General features: G+C 31.9%; 1 protein-coding gene across 1 annotated transcript in view; it reads left to right on the top strand.

Annotated features, from left to right (window-relative positions):
- KPNA5 (karyopherin subunit alpha 5) overlaps positions 1-19,582 on the top strand; it is a 39,834-nt gene that overhangs the window by 7,756 nt on the left and 12,496 nt on the right. Inside the window, exons 5-9 of the mRNA XM_061206892.1 lie at positions 4,116-4,210; positions 6,395-6,526; positions 8,444-8,532; positions 16,261-16,360; positions 18,994-19,157. Of these exons, the coding sequence (XP_061062875.1) occupies positions 4,116-4,210; positions 6,395-6,526; positions 8,444-8,532; positions 16,261-16,360; positions 18,994-19,157 (580 nt within the window). The remainder of the gene's footprint in view (positions 1-4,115; positions 4,211-6,394; positions 6,527-8,443; positions 8,533-16,260; positions 16,361-18,993; positions 19,158-19,582) is intronic.

The raw sequence follows: 19,582 nt of genomic DNA, 5'->3' as shown, positions 1-19,582 counted from the left end.
CGTGTCGCCTGCATTGGTGGGTGGATTCTTAACCACTGTGCCACCAGGGAAGCCCTCAGACATTTTTTTAAAATGGCAGCATAACATCAGAGCATGACTGTAAAACGAATAATCAATCAATCAGATATTTTTTTCCAAATTTTTAAAAATTTAATTTGTATTTTATATTGGGGTATAGTTAATTTACAATGTTGTGTTAATTTCAGGTATACAGCAAAGTGATTCACCAATTTTGATTATCATAAGCAAAGCTACATAAATCCTTGTATAACCTAAAGCTTCCTTAGTATGAATTTATAAAAGTGAAATCGTGGGTCAAAGGGAATAAACAGTGTATTAATTTACACTCCCATCTTTAGTTTGTGCAGATATTCATTTCACTATATTCTTAGCAACACAACTATCTTTAAAAAAGAAAAAGATGGTTATATAATAGTGCTTATAGTGTGGCAGTTTTTGAGCACCTAAGTTGAATATTTTTTATTATTGACCTTTATAATTTATAATTTGCCTATTTATGTTATTTGCCCAATTTTATATTGAGTTTATAAAAATTCCTTATTAAATAAAAATTTAACCCTTAGTCTATCTCGTCTTTCACACATGGAATTTATAGGATTAGTAATTCTAATTATATTGAGCTGTATACATGAACTGATAAGATTTTGAAATTGCCCTTGGCTAGCTGCCGTATCTTCCTGAAAGACAAAATTTAATAACGTATGAGGAATAAAAGAAATCTTGTGTTCAGTTCAGCACAGATTACAGGCTATTACCTTTGCTTTCTTATTGTAGTTCTTTTTCATAAGTACCTTTAATTTTCCTTTTCCATCCCTTATCTTCCAAGCAAAAGTAGCTTAGCAATGTTAGGAGACCCTGTAAAATCAAGAGTAGCTTCCTCTTCCTCGCCATATTCCACAGTTTTTGTTTTTTTAATTTGGATTTTTTTTAGTCAGATTAATATTTTTAAATTAAAACATTAATTTAAAAAAATAAGTTAAATGTATTAATAGTAACACATCAATAATTTTTACATTACCATATTCTCTTTTAAGATTTCTTTTTGGCATATGTATTATGTTATTAACAGAATTAATTTAACCAATTAACCAATTAACAGAATTAATTTAAATTTAATTGTATTTAAGAATATAAGAGTTTGCCACCAGTTTTTATACCACAACTTCCCCATTATTGAATTCTTTAGTCATAAGATTTTATCTTCATTCCTAATTCCTCAGGGTGTTCTGTGTCTTTTAAAATATAGTATCTTTTTCATAGATTCAATGACTTTTCTGTTTCTTGTAGGGGGATTATGCTTGCCCAGGTTGGGCATATGTCAGGAATTATAGATACTTTCTTTTGCTGATTGATGTGAGTTCCTGCCAAATATTTTAGGTCTAAAAGAATATTAGATTTACTATAATTTTCCTTGATCCATCACTGTAGGAAATATGGGGAAGGAGCTAGAACTAGAACTGGAGCTAGAAATAGAAATAGAACTCCTCTGATTTAAGTCATGATAGTGACCTTTTGCTAGAATCTGTTATTTACTTCCCTATCATGGCCACTCTTATAGATGTAAATCACAAATTGTTCTTTTCTTCAATCCCAGTTTTGTTTCTCCAAGGCTTTTTTGTTGTGGATGACTCTTGATTAGTCTTCAGTGCTGAAGCAGATATTCCTCTATTTTACTTATGTTTACATTGCCATATTGACTAAGTCTTCTCTGTAATAGTTCATCACCTTTATAAGATAAGGTAGGCTATTATTCTGTCAGTGTAATATCAATGTAAAAGTTAAAAGTTCATGATACTTGTTAGATTACTTGATGATCCAAGCACACTTTAATTGCTTTCTTTTAGATGAAAGTAACTGTAAAGTAATTCCCCAGGAAGAGATCATATTTGGGTTCTTAAATCTATATATATATCTATGTCTATATTTCTTTATCTACATATTCAGGTAGTCTCAATACCCACTTCTCCCCACACTCTAACTAGAAAACCAATTTTCTATGTTTACTTCCTTTTCTCAACCTCCCCTTTCTTCTCTGCTCAAAAAGAGCAAGACAAAATTTTGTCCTCTACAAAAATAAGGGGAAAGTAGATTTAGAATTTTCTTTTGGGAAAAGAGAAAAAACTGGAAGGTAAAGATGGTAACCACAACCTAATAACTTTGTTCTGATTTTTTTTAAGATGGGAATAAAGGCATTAATAATATATATTATTTTATCTTGTTGATGTTTTATAACTATAAGAACAGTTTAAGCTATGGTCTGGAATTTACATTTTGAAGAATCCACACTTTTCATTTAGAACACCCAAACAAAACTTTATAGTTTTAACTTTACTAATTTTTCAGAAATCTCCCAATTTTTGAGCAAGTTAGAAAGATAGCAGATTTGTAGAAAAAAGAAGAAAAGGAAGAAAAAAGTTCATTCCTTTTTTTTTTTGCCACACCATGCAGCTTGTGGGATCTTAGTTCCCCGACCGGGAATGGAACCCGTGCGCACTGCAGCGGAAGCGTGGAGTCCTAACCACTGGACCGCCAGGGAATTACCAAGAAGTCCATTCCTAAATAAATCTTTCTTAACAGTTGAGAACACGATTTCTAAGATTTAAACTGACTTAAAACTTAATAATAAGGTTTTTCTATATCAAACAAGCAGGATTTGTAGACCTTTTATGGTTATCATTCATTTATTAATTCTACTGATTAAACATTATTTATGATCAGTAACATACTCAAACAGGAATTAAGAAAAGGAAGAGTCAAAAGTGGAAATGAGATTTCTCTTGTGTAACCAGGTGAACAGATAGCTTAGACAAATTTGGGTGGTGGGTACAGGGCAAGGGGAAGGAATAAGCATAGTGATATTATGAGTTTGGTTTTGTTTATGCTACATTTTAAAGAAGCTGTGGGGGGAAAATGTAACCATAAGCACTTAAAAATGTGGTACAGAATCTAGGAAAGAAGAATTTACTGGGGTTAGATTTGTGAATGATAAGTGATAACTGAATTAGCAAAATAGAAATAAAATAGAAATAGATTTTCTAGGAGGAGAATAAATAACGGAGAAAACTAACCCAAAGGAACAACAGCGAAGAAGTTCCTGGAGAACCACAAGAGTGTACTTATTGCTGAAGCCAAGGGAGGAGAAAGAATTCTTGGTACTTATATTTTTGGGAGCTGAAATATCTTTGTTTTGTTTTGGCTGTGCCCCGTGGCATGTGGGATCTTAGTTCCCTGACCAGGGATCGAACCCGCGCCCCCTGCATTGGAAGCACAGAGTCTTAACCTCTGGACCACCAGGGAAGTCCCAGAAATATCTTTGTTTTCAATTTACATATCTTTGTTTTAAAATTTCTTAGAGATTTTATGGTTCTCAAAAGTCCTCAGCATTTCATGAGAATTTATCAAGAATTCTAGGTAGTTCAATAGCATTTTTGTAAATAATAAATAATACCCTGACTAAATAGAACCTATCTAGCTGAAAGACATTAGGCAATTCATGGTTGATCGTGAAAGAGACATCCCTGGAAATTGGAGTATGGTTATGAAGAATTAGAAGACACATTATCCTTCGATTGGTATTTTGAGTATTGGACTGAAATATTCCCATATTGTGAAGGTGACCTCCTAAATAGCCTTCAATTTATGAATTATAAATATTTGTATAAGTGGAGGATTACTGGACTGAATGTCAATATTATGACATAGTATGAGTGTGTTTCGTGTTTTGTAATTGCAATCATTGTTGCTTTTGTTGTGGTCATCCATTTACAATGCTTGGTGTCAGTTTATTTATCTCTTGTAAAAATAAAATACAGTGTGTGTGTGTGTGTGTGTGTGTGAAAATAAATAAATAAATATTTGTATAGGAAATATTTTAAAATTTTCTTATCATTATGGTAATGAAAAAGAATTTGCTTTTTGTTTTTTTTTGCAGTAAACATTGCAATTATGAGAACGTTTATTTTCTTCAGCTACATCCAGCTAAGGGTTTTAAACTGGATCAGTGAAACCTAGGAAAGAGTTATGTTATTGGCATAGGGTCCAGATCATTGTGTTTTTGTGTCTATGTAATAACTTAATTCTTTTTTAATTTTCAGAACCTAATCCACCAATTGATCAAGTTATACAGAAACCAGGAGTTGTGCAGAGATTTGTGAAATTTCTTGAAAGAAATGAAAATTGTACATTACAAGTGAGTTCTGTAGTTTACTTTCTTAATCTTTTTCCAGAAATGACATAGGATTAATGTGTCTAGTGAAAGCAGCTTCTATAGTACTGAGTATATTGTAAGCATTCAGTAAATACTTGGCAATTAAAGGTGGTGCTACCTGTCTTGCCTTGGTCAAGGTTGCAATGCTAATTTTTTCTAGGAACTGTTATTTAATTAAACAATTTTGGGAAAAATATATAAAATCATTCCTAATGTTAAGAAAAATTTTGTAGTTGTCAACCTTTAATAACTTTTGTTTTAGAAAACCATAAACCAAAATGTTAAGTTAATGGTTAAATTTATTTTGGCTCTTAGCTAACTAAAGCTGTAACTTTTTAGTATAAACTCTTGTACCTCTTAAAACATTTTTATCTGACTGATCGTTCTTTTTTTGAAAAAAGAACGAATCAGTATAATCTACTTAAAATGTGACCAAAGTTAGGTTTGTCCTAAAGAGCATTGCTTCTCAGTTATACTATAGTGAAAATTTTAAGATGTCTTCCAAATAATTGGCTACTAATAGTAAATTACTGAAGTTTACAAGTATTTTACTGTTTAAGATTGTTCTTCCTGACTTCCATTGCTATAAATATTCTTAAGTAAGTGTACAGGGTGGAATTATATCTATCAGGAATTGCACAAGACCTACACCTAATTTCTCAATGCTCTTGTTGGTCATGGAGGACTTTTACTAGTATTTGAGTAATAGTTGTTGAAATTACAATTTAGGATTGTGTTCCACTTATCTGAGTAATTTGGGAAAGGTCCTCACATCTAGATATAAGCAAAGGAATGTGTTGAACCTGTGACTATTAACCATCATGAGCTTTATGCTGAAAAATTGTTGAGAATGTTTACAACAAGGGTGTCTGAGGAAAAGACCCTTTTATTCACAGTATAGTCTTATTGTCAGTTAGTGTTCAGAGTCTTTAGGTGATAGTGCTGAAAGGACTGGAGATCATGATCTAGTCCATTTGCCTTACTCATAAGCTCTGGGTCCAGACTAAAACCTAAGCCTCCTGATAACTAGTTTATTGTTTGGCTCTTTAATTCTAAGTGATTGAAAGAAGAAATGAGTGAATATGAATGAATAAAATTGAGTGTTAATTTAAGCAATACATTGTATAAGGCATTGTAGTTAAAAAATTGAGTAGGATATTGTCCCTCTCTGCAGAAATTCTTCACTCTGTTGGGGAAGACAAACACATAAACAGATCTGTGATACCATAGTACAGTTAGTGCTAACAAAACAATATACAGAGTGCTTTGGGAGCATAGAGAACATGGCAACTTATCTGGGTATTTTTTGGTTTAGTAGTGTCGCATGGCTAGTCTTGAGGATGAATGAGAGTTTAACAGGCTGAAAAAAGGAAAATTAATTTCAGGTTGTGAGAATAACATGTGCAGAGAGCATGCAGTATTCAAGAAGAATATTGGGGATTTGAGTGTTTATTAATCATTATACTTGAAACCTAATGCAATTCAGCAGTGTGCTCTTGGGGCAGCTATATGCTGTGCCATATTATCCAAGTTCACATGAAATATGCTAGTTCGAAACATTGATCTAATAGAGAGGCCTCAAACTGGGGGCCTACATGCCAGATTGACCCACAAACAAATTTTGTTTGGCCTGCACATGTTTTAAAAGATATCTGCTAATAATGAACTCTTTGATCTTGAACAAATCACCTAAATGTCTGGACTTACAATTTTCTTATTTCTTAAGTGAGGAGGTTAGGACTAGATGATGCCTAGGGAAACAAAAATACCTTTTATGATTCTAAGTTCCATAGATATACTATTTATTACTCTATTAAGTGGTGTCTCATTTATTTTTACACTGCTTGCTTTAGAATACCTGGCTCCCTAATTGTAAACATTAGGAGTTTTATGAATTATAAATTCAAATGTGTTCATTTATTGCTCATGATTTTGTAAATTTTTATTATATTCTTCTCAGTTCTTATTTTTCCAGATTGAAGAGTCCTTTTTTTAAAATAAAGCATTTTTACCTATCAAATCTGATTTCACATTAAATCTTATTAATCGTAAGTCAGTCTTTCCCTCCGACTTGTTCAGCTGTCTTTACTCCCTCTCTTCTTCCTTTCTTCCCCTTTCTGACATTTTTTGGGTGCTTTCATTTATTCTACTTTTATTTTTCCTTAGTTTGAAGCTGCATGGGCATTAACTAATATAGCATCTGGAACTTTTCTACATACCAAAGTAGTGATTGAAACTGGGGCTGTTCCAATTTTTATCAAACTTCTTAATTCAGAGCATGAAGATGTTCAAGAACAGGTAAGTTTCTAATTTGACCTATTATATCTACTAGATTTTAACTTTCTCTTGAAAGTACCATTTGCGATTATGGTTTGAAATTCAGTTTTACCAAGTTGCCTGTGCATTACATTTATTAGAATACAATAATTTCTACTTACTGTCAAATTAGAAGGAAGGAAGAATGAACTGTCTTAGGCATAGTCCTGGGTTTTGTAAACATGGGATCTCAGCTATTGGGAATTACTATTCCCATTTATAAAAGAGCATACTGAGACCCAGAAAAGTTAGTAATTTACCCAAAGTCACAGTGAATGGCTGAACCAGGTTTTAAACCTGGGCCAGTCTGATTCCTTGTTCTTTGCATGTATGTAGATTAGTTCATTGTCTCTTTTTAATATATCACATTATTTTGAATGAACCATTTTAGATTAAACTTTCTCATAGTTGTTGTAACAGGGAAAATTTAATCACATATAATTTGTTCCATCCAGAGAAAGTCAGATGTTTTTATATTTTCGTTTTGAATCATTTTCATGCAAATTGATCTGTAGATTTCTCTACCATTCCATCTGTTTGTTTATATTTATATTTTTATTTTTATGTGTATATTTTTTTCCCACTTAACACTAGTATTGAGAGCCTTTTCATACGGCATTAATTATTCTTCCAAGAAAATTTTACTGATTACTCATTATCCATTCAGGTAGGTACCATAATTTATCTGTTCCTCAATAGTTGTACATTTGAGTTATTTCTAGCTTATTAGTGTTAATAATATTGTGATGAACATCATTATATATCGGTCTTGATATTAATATGTCTTGACATATATATGTACCTCTTGATTATTTCATTAGGGAAAAATGACTTTACTCAGTCAAAGAAAAAATTTTAAAGTTCTTATTACATATTTCAAAGTAGACTTCCAAAAATGTTAACGAATTTATATCCCCACCAACAAAATACTTCACAGGTTGCAAAATGTCATCACTTTAAAAAATTTTTCTTAAAAAAATAGACAATAAACGTAGGTCTAGAGTAGATGTTAAAAATATTAACACATATTTTAGATGTTAAAATAAAATTTTACCAATTGAAAAAGTAACTTAATGTCTACTTTCGTACTCACATGAAAAGCTTGAAATGAGAATATAATGATCATTTGCATTTGTGTAGTTTCTCATGTAATTGAAATTTAATATTTGAATAATCTTTTACTACCATTTATTTAACCTGGACTAACTCTAAACTTATTTTCAAGCATCAATTCAAGCCAGTTCTCACATTAGCTTTACCTTCCTTTTCTATGCTTTGTCTGTCCTTCCTTTTTTCTTTTACAAGTCAGTCCCTTCCCAGTGAGTGGATTCCTTGGCATAGGAGCAAACCTCTAGCATAGGTAATTGGAAGATTCACTAAATATAGATATACAGTTGACTCTTGAACAACAACAGGTTTGAACTGCGCAGTTCACTTACACATGGATTTTTTGTAATAAATACATACTACAGTACTATGCAGTCTGAGGTTGGTTTAATCTGCAAATGCAGAACCTTGGATAAGGAGGGCCAACTGTAAAGTTATACATGGATTTTCGACTGTGCAGGGCTTGGTGCCCCTCACCCCCTCATTGTTCAAGGGTCAACTCTATTTTGTCTCTCCATGTAGAGTCAGTAGACAAACTATCTCTTTGTTGAACAGAATAAACATTTCACTAGCATGTAAGAAAGTTTTTAAGTGCCCTATGCTTCAATTTGACTAAAAATATTATTAAAGGTACATATAAAGTTTTCCTTTCTTGTTTCCTACTAGCATGTTTTGTTTTAACATCTTGAAAACTATCGGTTTTTTCCTTCTACACTAAAATCTCATTCTTAAGAGAGAGCATCTTATTTAAGATATTGTCGTAAAAGAATCTTTTTTTCTTATTTTTCTAAGGCTGTTTGGGCACTTGGTAATATTGCTGGTGACAATGCAGAATGCAGAGATTTTGTTTTGAATTGTGAAATACTTCCACCTCTTTTAGAGTAAGTACTTTAAGTTTATCATGATTAAATACTACTTTGGGAAAAGCAGACTGTTTTCTACACTATATTTCTACATACACAATTAAGTTCTTTAGTGATACTTTTAAATTTCGCTTATGTTTATCTAAGCCTGAAATAGCTTGAAAGTATGTAAAACTAACAACAAAAAAAATTTTCCAATTGTATCATATCTGTCTTTTATGTTCTCTTAAGCCACACTTCACAGTGGTCCTTGCTTACTTGATGCTTACTGTGCTAAAATAATTATTCTACAAAACAAGGATAAGTAGTAGTTTTTAATACAATAAAAATTTAAAAGTTGCTAAAGCAGGGAATATTTAATACATGAACAGATGATGTATTGAGGATGTCAGGTTTTCATATTTGATTTTGAAATGTTCAGAGAACAAAGAGAGTTTTTTTTCAGAATTAGAATTTTACTTAAAATGACTTAGCTAGTAGTTTCTTTTTCAAATACTTTATACTTTTTTAAAAAAAGAAATTACCCTATAATGTAAGGTTCTTTACAGAAATGACATAAAATTATTTGAAAGATACGTTTCTTTATCTATGTTGGTTATCATTTACTAAGAGGATTTTTATTTAGGCTAAATGCCAGTGGTAAATAGTGAAAAAGGAAAAACTAATTGAGATGATTGAAAGGGAAAATTTTACTCTTATCATTTCTAGGCCATTCTCCATCCTTTCCAAGCTGAGAAATTGGATAGGAAGAATAAATTTTTAGATACGATTTTGCAAAAGATATTTTATTATTTTAGGGAGCTTAACTTTCCATGGACAAAATGGATTTCTCAGCATCATTTCACTCAACTAACATTGAGTACCTACTATGTGGAGGCCACTGAATCACTTGTGATTTCATTTACTTTGGGCTTATCCAGAGTTAAGCTTTATGGTATTTGAGAATTTAGTTGAGCCATGAAGGAAAATACTGATTCAGGGTTCAATATCAGAGTTATTTTGAAGTTCATACTATTAAAAGCATCTCTTAAATTTTCAATTTGAGACTTTTTTGGCCTGATTATATGGTTTGTAGATTAACTGTGAGCACTTTGTTTCTCTTTTCACTTTTGCTCTCTGTCTCTAGGTCATTTTATTATTTGTTAATATCTTAATTTGTTAAGTTGGTAATGGTTTATGAAATAGTAAGTAAATATTTATTAGTTCTAATCTCTTTAAATGTTCTAAGGCGCTTTTAATTTTGACTAAAGAAACCAAACTAAAAAATAAAACTAATGACAAACAAATAGTACCCAGCTATGTAGTCTGGTTATAAACATAATAAATTTCAGAAAAAGAGTAGGTTTAGAAAGTTTCAAAGGTTCATTAAAAAATTGGGAAAGGTCGTAAAAAGGAAGTTATGTCAAGTTAGCTGCCAGATGTTCTCACTGTAGTTGGTCAAAAGGAAAAATGGTATTAACTTAAAAAAGATTATGGATAATCTGTAGTTCACATTGAAATTCACATTTAGCTAATGCTTAAGTATACATAAAATTTCTATTAATATAATATGGTTTTATCAATTCTGCCTTGGGGAGTTTCAATTTGTTTTATTCTAATTCATTTGATTCTCAGTAAATTTAACCCTTTTACTACTATGGATTTTCTATACTGATATAGCTTTGTTGTTTTAATTTAATTCAACTTTAATTTATAATACATCAAATCTGGACAAGAAAAGATTTGCAGTTTCTCTTAATAATCCCATTAATACAAGTGAAGAAAAATAGTATACATCACAGCTTGGCCAACTATAGTCTTCAGGCCAAATTTGGCCTGTCCCCTGTTTTTGAAAATTAAATTTTATTCGAACACAGTCACATCAGTTTGCTTACTTAATGTCTATGGTTGCTTTCATGCTACATCAGCAGAGTTCGTAGTTGCAACAGAGAAAGGCCTGTGAAGCCAGAAGTATTTACTGAAAAAGTTTGTCAACCCCTGATATAGAAAATCAGTGTAACTAATTTATTTCTAAATGAGTTATGGTTTTAGGAGGCTTCAAAGACTCTTTATAGGAAAACCTTTAGAACATATTTTTTGTGTGTGTGATAAAATATACACAATATAAAATTTGCCATTTTAAAGTGTACAATTTACTGCCATTAAGTACATTCATAGTGTTTTGCAATCATAACCACTATCTAGTTCTAGAACTTTTTATCACCCCAGACAGAAACCCCAGTACCCATTAAGCAGTCATATCCCCTTTTTCCAGTGCCTCAGTCCTTGGAAACCACTAATCTGCTTTCTGTCTTTATGTATTTACCTATTCTGGATATTTCATATAAATGAAATCATTATAGTGTGTGACCTTTTGTGTCTGGATTCTCTCACTTACCATATGGTTTTCAGGGTTCATTCATATGGTAGCATGTATCAATACTTTGTTCTTCTTATAGCTAAATAATATTCCATTGTATGGATGTACCACATTTTGTGGTACATTCGTCAGTTGATGGTCATTTGGATTATTCCCACCTTTTGACTACTGTAAATAGTACTCCTATGAACATTCGTGTACAAGTTTTTGTTTGAACACCGGTTTTCAATTCTTTTTAGGTATTACCTACCGGTGGAATTGCCGGGTAATGTAGTAATGCTATCTTTAAGTTTTTAGGAACCACCAAACTTTTTCCACAGTAGCTGCACCATTCTACATTTCCACCAGCAGTGTGTGAGGGTTCCAGTTTCTCCACTTTGTCACCAACATTTGTCTGTTATTCTGATTTAAGCCATCCTAGTGGATGTGAGATGGTATCTCATTTTGCTTTGATTTGCATTTCCTAATGACACTGAACATCTTTTCATACGTTTGTTGGCTATTTGTGTATCTTCTTTGGAGAAATATCTAAGTCCTTTGCATATTTTTAAATTCAGTTATTTGTCTTTTTGTTGTTGAGTTATAAGAATTCTTCATATATTCTGGATAGATTCTTGTCAGATATATGATTTTTAAATTTTTTTGCATTCTCTGGGTTGTCTTTTCACTCTTGATAATTTCCTTGATTCACAAAGTTTTTAATTTTGATGAAGTCCAATTTATCTATTTTTTTCCTTTGTTGCTTATGTTTTCGGTGTCATGTGTAAGAAACCATTGCCAAATCTAGGGTCATGAAACCCTTTTGTTTTCTTCTAAGAGTTTTATAGTTTTATCTCTTATATTTGCATTTTTGATCCATCTTGAGCTATTTTTTTTATATGACATGAGGTATATGTGGACATCCACTTGTTCCAGCATGATTGGTTGAAGAGACTGTTCTTTCCTCATTGAATGGTCTTGACACCCTTGGTGAATATGAGTTGACCATCCATGTGTGAGTTTATTTCTGGATTCTTACATTCTGTTCCATTGATCTGTACGTCTGTCTTTATGCCAGTAACTGTTTTGATTACTGTAGCTTTCATGGTAAGTTTTGAAATCAGGAGGTGTGAGTCCTTCAGTTTACCTTCAATTTTTTTTTCCATGTTGTTTTAGCTATTCAAGGTTCCTTGTAATTCCATGCAAATTTGATGCCTCACTTTTCCATTTCTAAAAAATACCATTGGCATTTTGATAGTGATTGCATTGAAACTGTATATCACTTATCACTTTGTGGAGTATTTCTGTCGTAACAAAATCAAGTCTTCCATCTGTGAACATGTGATATCTTTTAATATAATTAAGTATTCATTAATTTCTTCAATGATATTTCATAGTTTTTACTGTACAGGTCTTGGTTAAATTTCATCTTTAAGTATTTTATTCTCTTTGATGCAATTTTAGATGCAGTCATTTCTTGGATTTTTTGACTTGTTTTTTGACTTGTTCAGTACCCAGTGTGTAGAAATACAGTTGATTTTTGTGTGTTGATCTTGTATCCTGCACCATTGTTGAATTCATTTATTAGCACTATTAGTTTTTTGTGTGGAATTTTTTGGATTTGTATATATAAGGTCATGTCACCTGTGAATAGTGATAGTTCTTCCTTTCCAATTTGGATGCCTTTTATTTCTTTTTATCGCCTGATTGCTCTGGCTAGAGCTTCCAGTACAGCATTGCATAAAAGTGGCAAAAGCAGGTATCCTTGTCTTGTTTTTTATCACTCTTTCACCATTGAGAATGATGTTAGCTGTGGGTTTTTCATAAATATCCTTTATCATATTGAGGTGGTTTCCTTATATTCCAAGGTTGTTGAATGTTCTTATGAAAAGGTGTTGGGATCTGTTAAACGCTTTTTCTGTGTCAATTGACATGATCACATGTTTTTTTCCTTCATGCTATTACTGTGGTGTATTATATTGTTTGCTATTGTTCATTGAATCATCTTTGCTTATCATGAAAAGGTGTTGGGATCTGTTAAACGCTTTTTCTGTGTCAATTGACATGATCACATGTTTTTTTCCTTCATGCTATTACTGTGGTGTATTATATTGTTTGCTATTGTTCATTGAATCATCTTTGCATTCCTGGGATAAATCCCATTAGTTCATAGTGTATAATCCTTCTAATATGTTGCTGGATTCAGTTTCCTAGAATTGTGTTAAAGATTTTTCGTATCTACTAGGAATATACATACATACTTGTGATGTCTTTGGCTTTGATATCAGGGTAATGCTGGCCTCATAAAACAAGGTAGGAATGTTCTATTTCCTGGAAGAGTTTGAGAAGGATTTAATTCTTCTTTAATGTTTAGTAGAATTTACCAGTGAAGCCGTCTCATGCTGGACTTTTCTTTATTGGAAAGTTTTTGATTACTGGTTCAGTATCTGTTATTGTTATATATCTATTTAGATTTTCTGTTTCTTCTTGAGTCAGTTTGGTAGTTTATGTGTTTCTGAGAAATTGTTCATTTCTTCTGGGTTATCCAATTTGTTGGCTTATAATTGTTCATAGTATTCTCTTATAATTATTTGTATTTCTGAAAGATAAATAGTAATATCCCCACTTTCATTCCTAATTTAAGTCTTTTTTTCTTTGTCAGTCTAGGTAAAGTTTTGTTTATTTTGTTGATTTTTCTTTCAAAGAATCAACTTTTGATTTAGTTCATTTTCTCTAGTGTTTTTCTCTTCTCTGTTTCATTTATTTCTGCTCTTTATTATTGCCTTCCTTCTGCTACCTTGGGGTTTTGTTTGCTCTAATTTTTTTAGTTTCTTAATTAAGATGAAGGTTTATGTTATATTTTTTTGAGATCTTCTTTTTTAATGTAGGTGTTTTCAGCTATAATTTTCCCTCTGAGCTTTCACTGCATTCTGTAGGTTTTAGCATGTTGCGTTTTCATTTTCATTTATTTCGAAGTATTTCCTAATTTCCTTGTGACTTTTTTTGACCCATTGGTTGTGTAAGAGTATGTTACTTAATTTCCGCATATTTGTGAACTTTCCAATTTTCCTTCTTTTAGTGATTTTTTGTTTCATTCCATTGTATTCTATATGATTTCAATCTTTGAAAATATATCAGATTTGCTTTGTGATCTAACATAGAGTGTATCCTGGAGAATGTTCCATGTGTACTTGAGAAGAATATATATTCTGCTGTTAATGAGTAGAGTGTTATATAGGTGTCTATTATAATTAGTTGGTTTATAATGTTGGTGAAGTCCAGTATTTTCTTATTGATCTTCTGTCTAAGTGTTCTAGCTATTATTGAAAACTCTATTGAGGTTTTTAACTATGATTGTATAGCTGTCTATTTCTCCCTTCAATTCTGTCAGTTTTTGCTTTGTATACTTGCTCTGTTGCTATGTGTTATAACTTCATGATGGATTGTCATTCTTATCAATATATAATGTTCTTCTTTATCTCTTAAATAATTTTTGACTTAAATCCATTTTTCTCATGCTAGTATAGCTCCCCTGGCTCTCTTTGGATTATTATTTGCATGGAATGTTTCTTCCAGCCTTTCACTTTCAACCTGTTTGTATCTTTGAATCTAAAATGAGTGTCTTGTGAGTGCGTTACAGATGGTTCATGAATTGTTTTTGTTTATTTGTTTTTTTTAATGCATGCTGCCAGTCATTTCCTTTTAATTCTAAGTCAAGAGTTTAGTCCATTTACATTCAGTGTAAATACTAATGGGGAAGTACTTCTACCATTTTGTTGTTTTCTATGTGTCTTATGGCTTAAATCTTTTTTTGTTCCTCAGTTCCTTCCTTCTTGCCTTCTTTTGTGTTTAATTGATTTTTTTTTTTTTTGGTAATATACTGTATTGATTTCCTTCTCATTTCCTTCTTAGTATATTTTTTAGTTATATTCTTAATGGTTAAGGAGTACAACTAACATCTTAAACTTACAACAACTTTGAATTTATACCAATTTAGTCTCAATATTATACAAAAACTCTGTTCCTTTACATCTCTGTCCTACAATAAGTTACTGTTGTCACAAATTACATTATTATACATTGTGTGCCTGTTAACATAGATTTGTAATTATTGCTCTATATATGTATCTTTTAAATCATAGAAAAAAGAGAAATTATAAACCAAAAATAAAATGATACTGCCTTTTACATTTACCTGTGTAGTTATTTTTAGTGGTGATATTTCTTCATATTGTCTTGAGTCATTATTTATTGTCCTTTTATTTCAGGACATTTTAGTTATTATAGTTATTCTTATAAAGTGGATCTACTAGTGATGGAATTTCCTCAGCTTTTGTTGTTCCTTCATTTTTGAAGTGTAATTTTGCTGGATATAGAATTCTTCTTTGACAGTTTTCTTTCAGCCCTTTAAATATATTATTGCCTTCTGTCCTCCATGGTTTTTGATGACAAATCAGATACTGATCTTAATGAGCGACTTCCCAGTTAGGCAAAATAAAGGCAAGCCCTTCATTGGTCCTTCAGGGAGTACCCAGACAGGTCAAAACAGAGAAACACAATTCCTTGGAAACAAAGTCTCCATAGCCCCTTTTGGAACCAGAACTCACAGTGGGAACTCCAGCTTTTGTCTTCAAGGCTGCTTCCAGGCTGGGGAGGGGATTGGGCAAAGGCAAGTTATATTGCCAGAAAGCTCTCCTACCACATTTCAGCCCCTTCCTGATTAAAAGTTTACTTGCTTATTGTGAACTTTTACTTTCTTGGAGAGTTCTGATAAAGTTGATTCTGACAGAGTTTGCAAAACTTTTTTGGTGTTTCGGGGAAGGCTAGGCCCCCAGAGTTCCCTTCTCTACCATTTTTGCTGAAGTCACTCCAGAAAAAGAATTTTTTTTAAAGCTAGGTTCTCTGTACTTCTAGCAGGTTGATAGCAGATTGCAGATGAAAATACTAAGATAGGCAATCTGTTTAAAATAAAACAAAAGAAAACAAAAAAAACTATCTCTTCTCAACAGCTGATCTTCATTCAGTTTGACTCTATAGTTCTTCCTTCATGAATTTGTATAGTGTATTATTTTCATGGTTAAAAAAAGTAATCTAATAATATACTCTTTTTAAAATATATAGAAATTAATAAGTCAGTTTACCATGGCACTCTTTATTTTGAACATGTTTTATGTCTTATAAGAATCCATTCAGGTCATATTTTTTAAATTTTCAAAATAGAACTGTTATATGTTTATTTTTGTTTCTGGAAATATAATGAATTTTTAAAAATCCCTTTTCCTATTTTACCAGGTCAGTTTGAATTCCTTATAAAATATATTAAGAATTTTTATGTTATGATAGTAGAAAATAGCTAAAGAGGAAAAATGAATGTGAAGTGACAATTCCTTTTTTCTTTTTCTTGGCAGGTTATTAACAAATTCAAACAGACTTACAACAACCAGAAATGCAGTATGGGCCCTCTCAAATTTATGTAGAGGCAAAAATCCTCCTCCAAACTTTAGTAAGGTATTTGTAAAATACACAAATTAAGGAATCTGTCTACATAAACTTTTAAGTCTCCTTATTATAGATTTTTAGAGATTAAAGGGACTTTACTCTTTTTTTAGTAATTTTTTTTTTATTGACTAGACAATATTTGTACATACATAAAATCAAAAGATATACAATGGAAAGGCTCACTTTATTTTCCAAAAACAAATGTCTGCCAAGTATCTAAGACTGAATAACGATTAACAGTCTTTTAAGTAAAAATGGTATTCCCATGGGAAAAAATAGCTAATTCAGCTTGTAACTCAAATGAGTGTTTTTCCTGGGGATCACCATCTTACTTTTTTGATATGCAGAAGTGCTCTATGTGTATTTCCCATTTTATCTCACAATATATTCAGAAGACATGTATTCAAGGGTTGAGATTTAATAAAATTAGTAATTTTTACTGCTTCTTCAAGGTTATTCTTCCTCCCCACTTTTAACTACAAGTGTGTGGACATGAAGAATACAAAGATCTGTGGTACATTTTGGTATCACTGCTTTGATTTGTGCAAATGTGCTGATAGTTTTACCCGTTTCTTTTTTTTTTTTTTATTTTAACGTCTTTATTGGAGTATAATTGCTTTACAATGTTGTGTTAGTTTCTGCTGTATAACAAAGTGAATCAGTTATATGTATACACATATCCCCATATCCCCTCCTTCTTCTGCCTCCCTCCCACCTTCCCTATCCCACCCCTCTAGGTGGTCAAAATGCACCAAGCTGATCTCTCTGTGCTATGCAGCTGCTTCCCACTAGCTATCTATTTTACATTTGGTAGTGTATATATGTCAGTGCTACTTTTTCACTTTGTCCCAGCTTACCCTTCCCCGCTCCCCGTGTCCTCAAGTCCATTCTCTACGTCTGCATGTTTATTCCTGTCCTGCCCCTAGGTTCATCAGAACCATCTTTTTTTTTTTTTAGATTCCATATATATGTGTTAGCATACGGTATTTGTTTCTCTCTTTCTGACTTACTTCACTCTGTATGACACCCACCATTTCTTTTATACTTTTCATGCAAATGTCAACAAAATGAGAAAGGCCAATTATGTGTTAGTATAATTATGAAAATAGTTTTGGCATTAAAGACCCCCTAAAGTTTTCAAGGGGGTCCATGGACCACACTTTGAGAGCCACTGCCCTACGACACTTCTTAATATCTGCCTAATTCCCTCATCTTTAAGTCTTTGCTTAGAAGTTACCTGTTTCATGAGCTCTACCCTAACTACTGTACTTAATGTAATCTATCACTATCCCCCAGCCACGGACCCCCACGTTTTACTCTCATTTTTTCTCAATACCTTTTAACATAATATGTGTTTATTATTTATATTAACTTAAAAAAAAATCTTCCTCTAAAGTGTAAACTCTTCAGAGTTAGGAATCTTGGTCTTTTTTGTTTACTTACGTATTCCAAACTTACAGTGTAATATCACATTAATAGGGCTTAAGACTTTTGTTAAGTAAATTTTCTGTGATTTTCTATGAGAGAGATTCCTTTATCATTCAAATTTTTTTGAAATTTTATTTCCACAATCATATTTTATATTCTCAACAATAATTTTGTTTGTTCTTTGATTGCTCATTTTTATGTAGAATTTTGTTCTTTTATGGTTTCAGCAAATTTTCTTATCTGTGGGTTTATAATTTTTGAAGTTTTCTTTTTTCTGATGCCTCTCTTTCTACATTTTTGTTTTGTTTATGGTTTATTTGTCTTGATCTCTTTCCTATTGGAGGCTCTCCTCATATATCTGGTGATCCTTGACACGCTGGAAATACTCAGGAGGCAGGCACTAAAAAGCTGATTGGAAGATGGGTGTACAGGCTCGTTATCTTATGGGCTTCATTGTAGAATAATTGGGCAGCAAAACCATATTTTCTTTGAGGAACTCAAAATTTCAGTATGTTTTCTAAAACCGTTTTGTTTCTCTAGAGACAAATTTTCCACCCTCCTATTGGAAGGTGGGTAGATTGGGTTGACTAGGTGATACCACTGGAGATCTGGGAGCTGGGAATTGCAAGAGGGCTGGAAGTTTTCAATTCAATCAGTATGTAACTTTTACTTAATCTCTGTAGTTTCCAATCCAGTGTTTAATTTCAACCTCCTCTATGCTTGATACCCCAAAGTTCAGTTTCTGTAGTTCACCAGTTGTGGTCAGGTATAAATGTCTACTGGACTCCTCAAAGATGAGATTTGTATTGCTATTTCTTCTTTTCCTTGTTTCTGAGAAGACAGAAACAGAAATGTTTTTATTTTACTTTCTTAAAACTAGAACTCTGTAGGACTTTATTGTTTTTTAAATCATTGAGGGGGTGTGTGTATGATTTGGACATAGACAGGGCATCCCAAATACATATTTAATTATTTTTAAGAACTTTAAATTACCACATATCTTATTCAATATAAGATAAATAGGAATCATAATCAGTTTCATATTTATATATAGTTTTCATGATCATAATTTTAAAACAATAGAATGTCTTAATTTCTCTGGTATTTTTGTAGCATTAAATTTTCATTTTAAACAGAGTAGAAATGATTTTCCTAAAGAAACTTTGTTTTAGATAGAGAAAAATTTTAAATACTGGCTCTTTCTTCCCTTCCAGGTTTCACCTTGCTTAAATGTCCTGTCACGATTGTTGTTTAGCAGTGACCCAGATGTATTAGCAGATGTGTGTTGGGCCCTTTCTTATCTCTCCGATGGATCCAATGATAAAATTCAAGCTGTCATTGATTCTGGAGTCTGTCGAAGATTGGTGGAACTTTTGATGTAACTATAATTTATGGTTAATAAGTGTATGATTGTGTTTTAAGTTTAGCAAGTAGAGTAATGGCCTTCTAAACATCTCAAGAATCACTGTCTTCAGGAAGGACTGAAAAGCTACCAAGTCCACTCTGCAGAATAGCTATAATACTGATAATTTGACCCTTAAACTTAGTTCTTATATCCTCTATTTGGAACTAATCAGTTTGTTAATGAATTTTGCTAGTTTTAATCTCTTCAGGAATGGGCGGGACTTAATTCAACAAGTGTTTATGGAATGCCTATTACCTGCTAGTGTTGTGCAATGTATTAATGATGTATGAAATACAGTTCCTGCTCTCACAGAACCAATATATATAATAATCTAGTTAATTGTTCATTACAGTAATTAATTTGTGTATAAGTCCGTGCAGTGAAAAACATTTAGTATT

Source organism: Eubalaena glacialis, chromosome 12 (genome assembly GCF_028564815.1).
Source record: "Eubalaena glacialis isolate mEubGla1 chromosome 12, mEubGla1.1.hap2.+ XY, whole genome shotgun sequence".
NCBI classification, from domain to species: domain Eukaryota; kingdom Metazoa; phylum Chordata; class Mammalia; order Artiodactyla; family Balaenidae; genus Eubalaena; species Eubalaena glacialis.
Note: the sequence above shows the minus strand (reverse complement) of the source record. Positions and strands in the feature narration are given on the sequence as shown.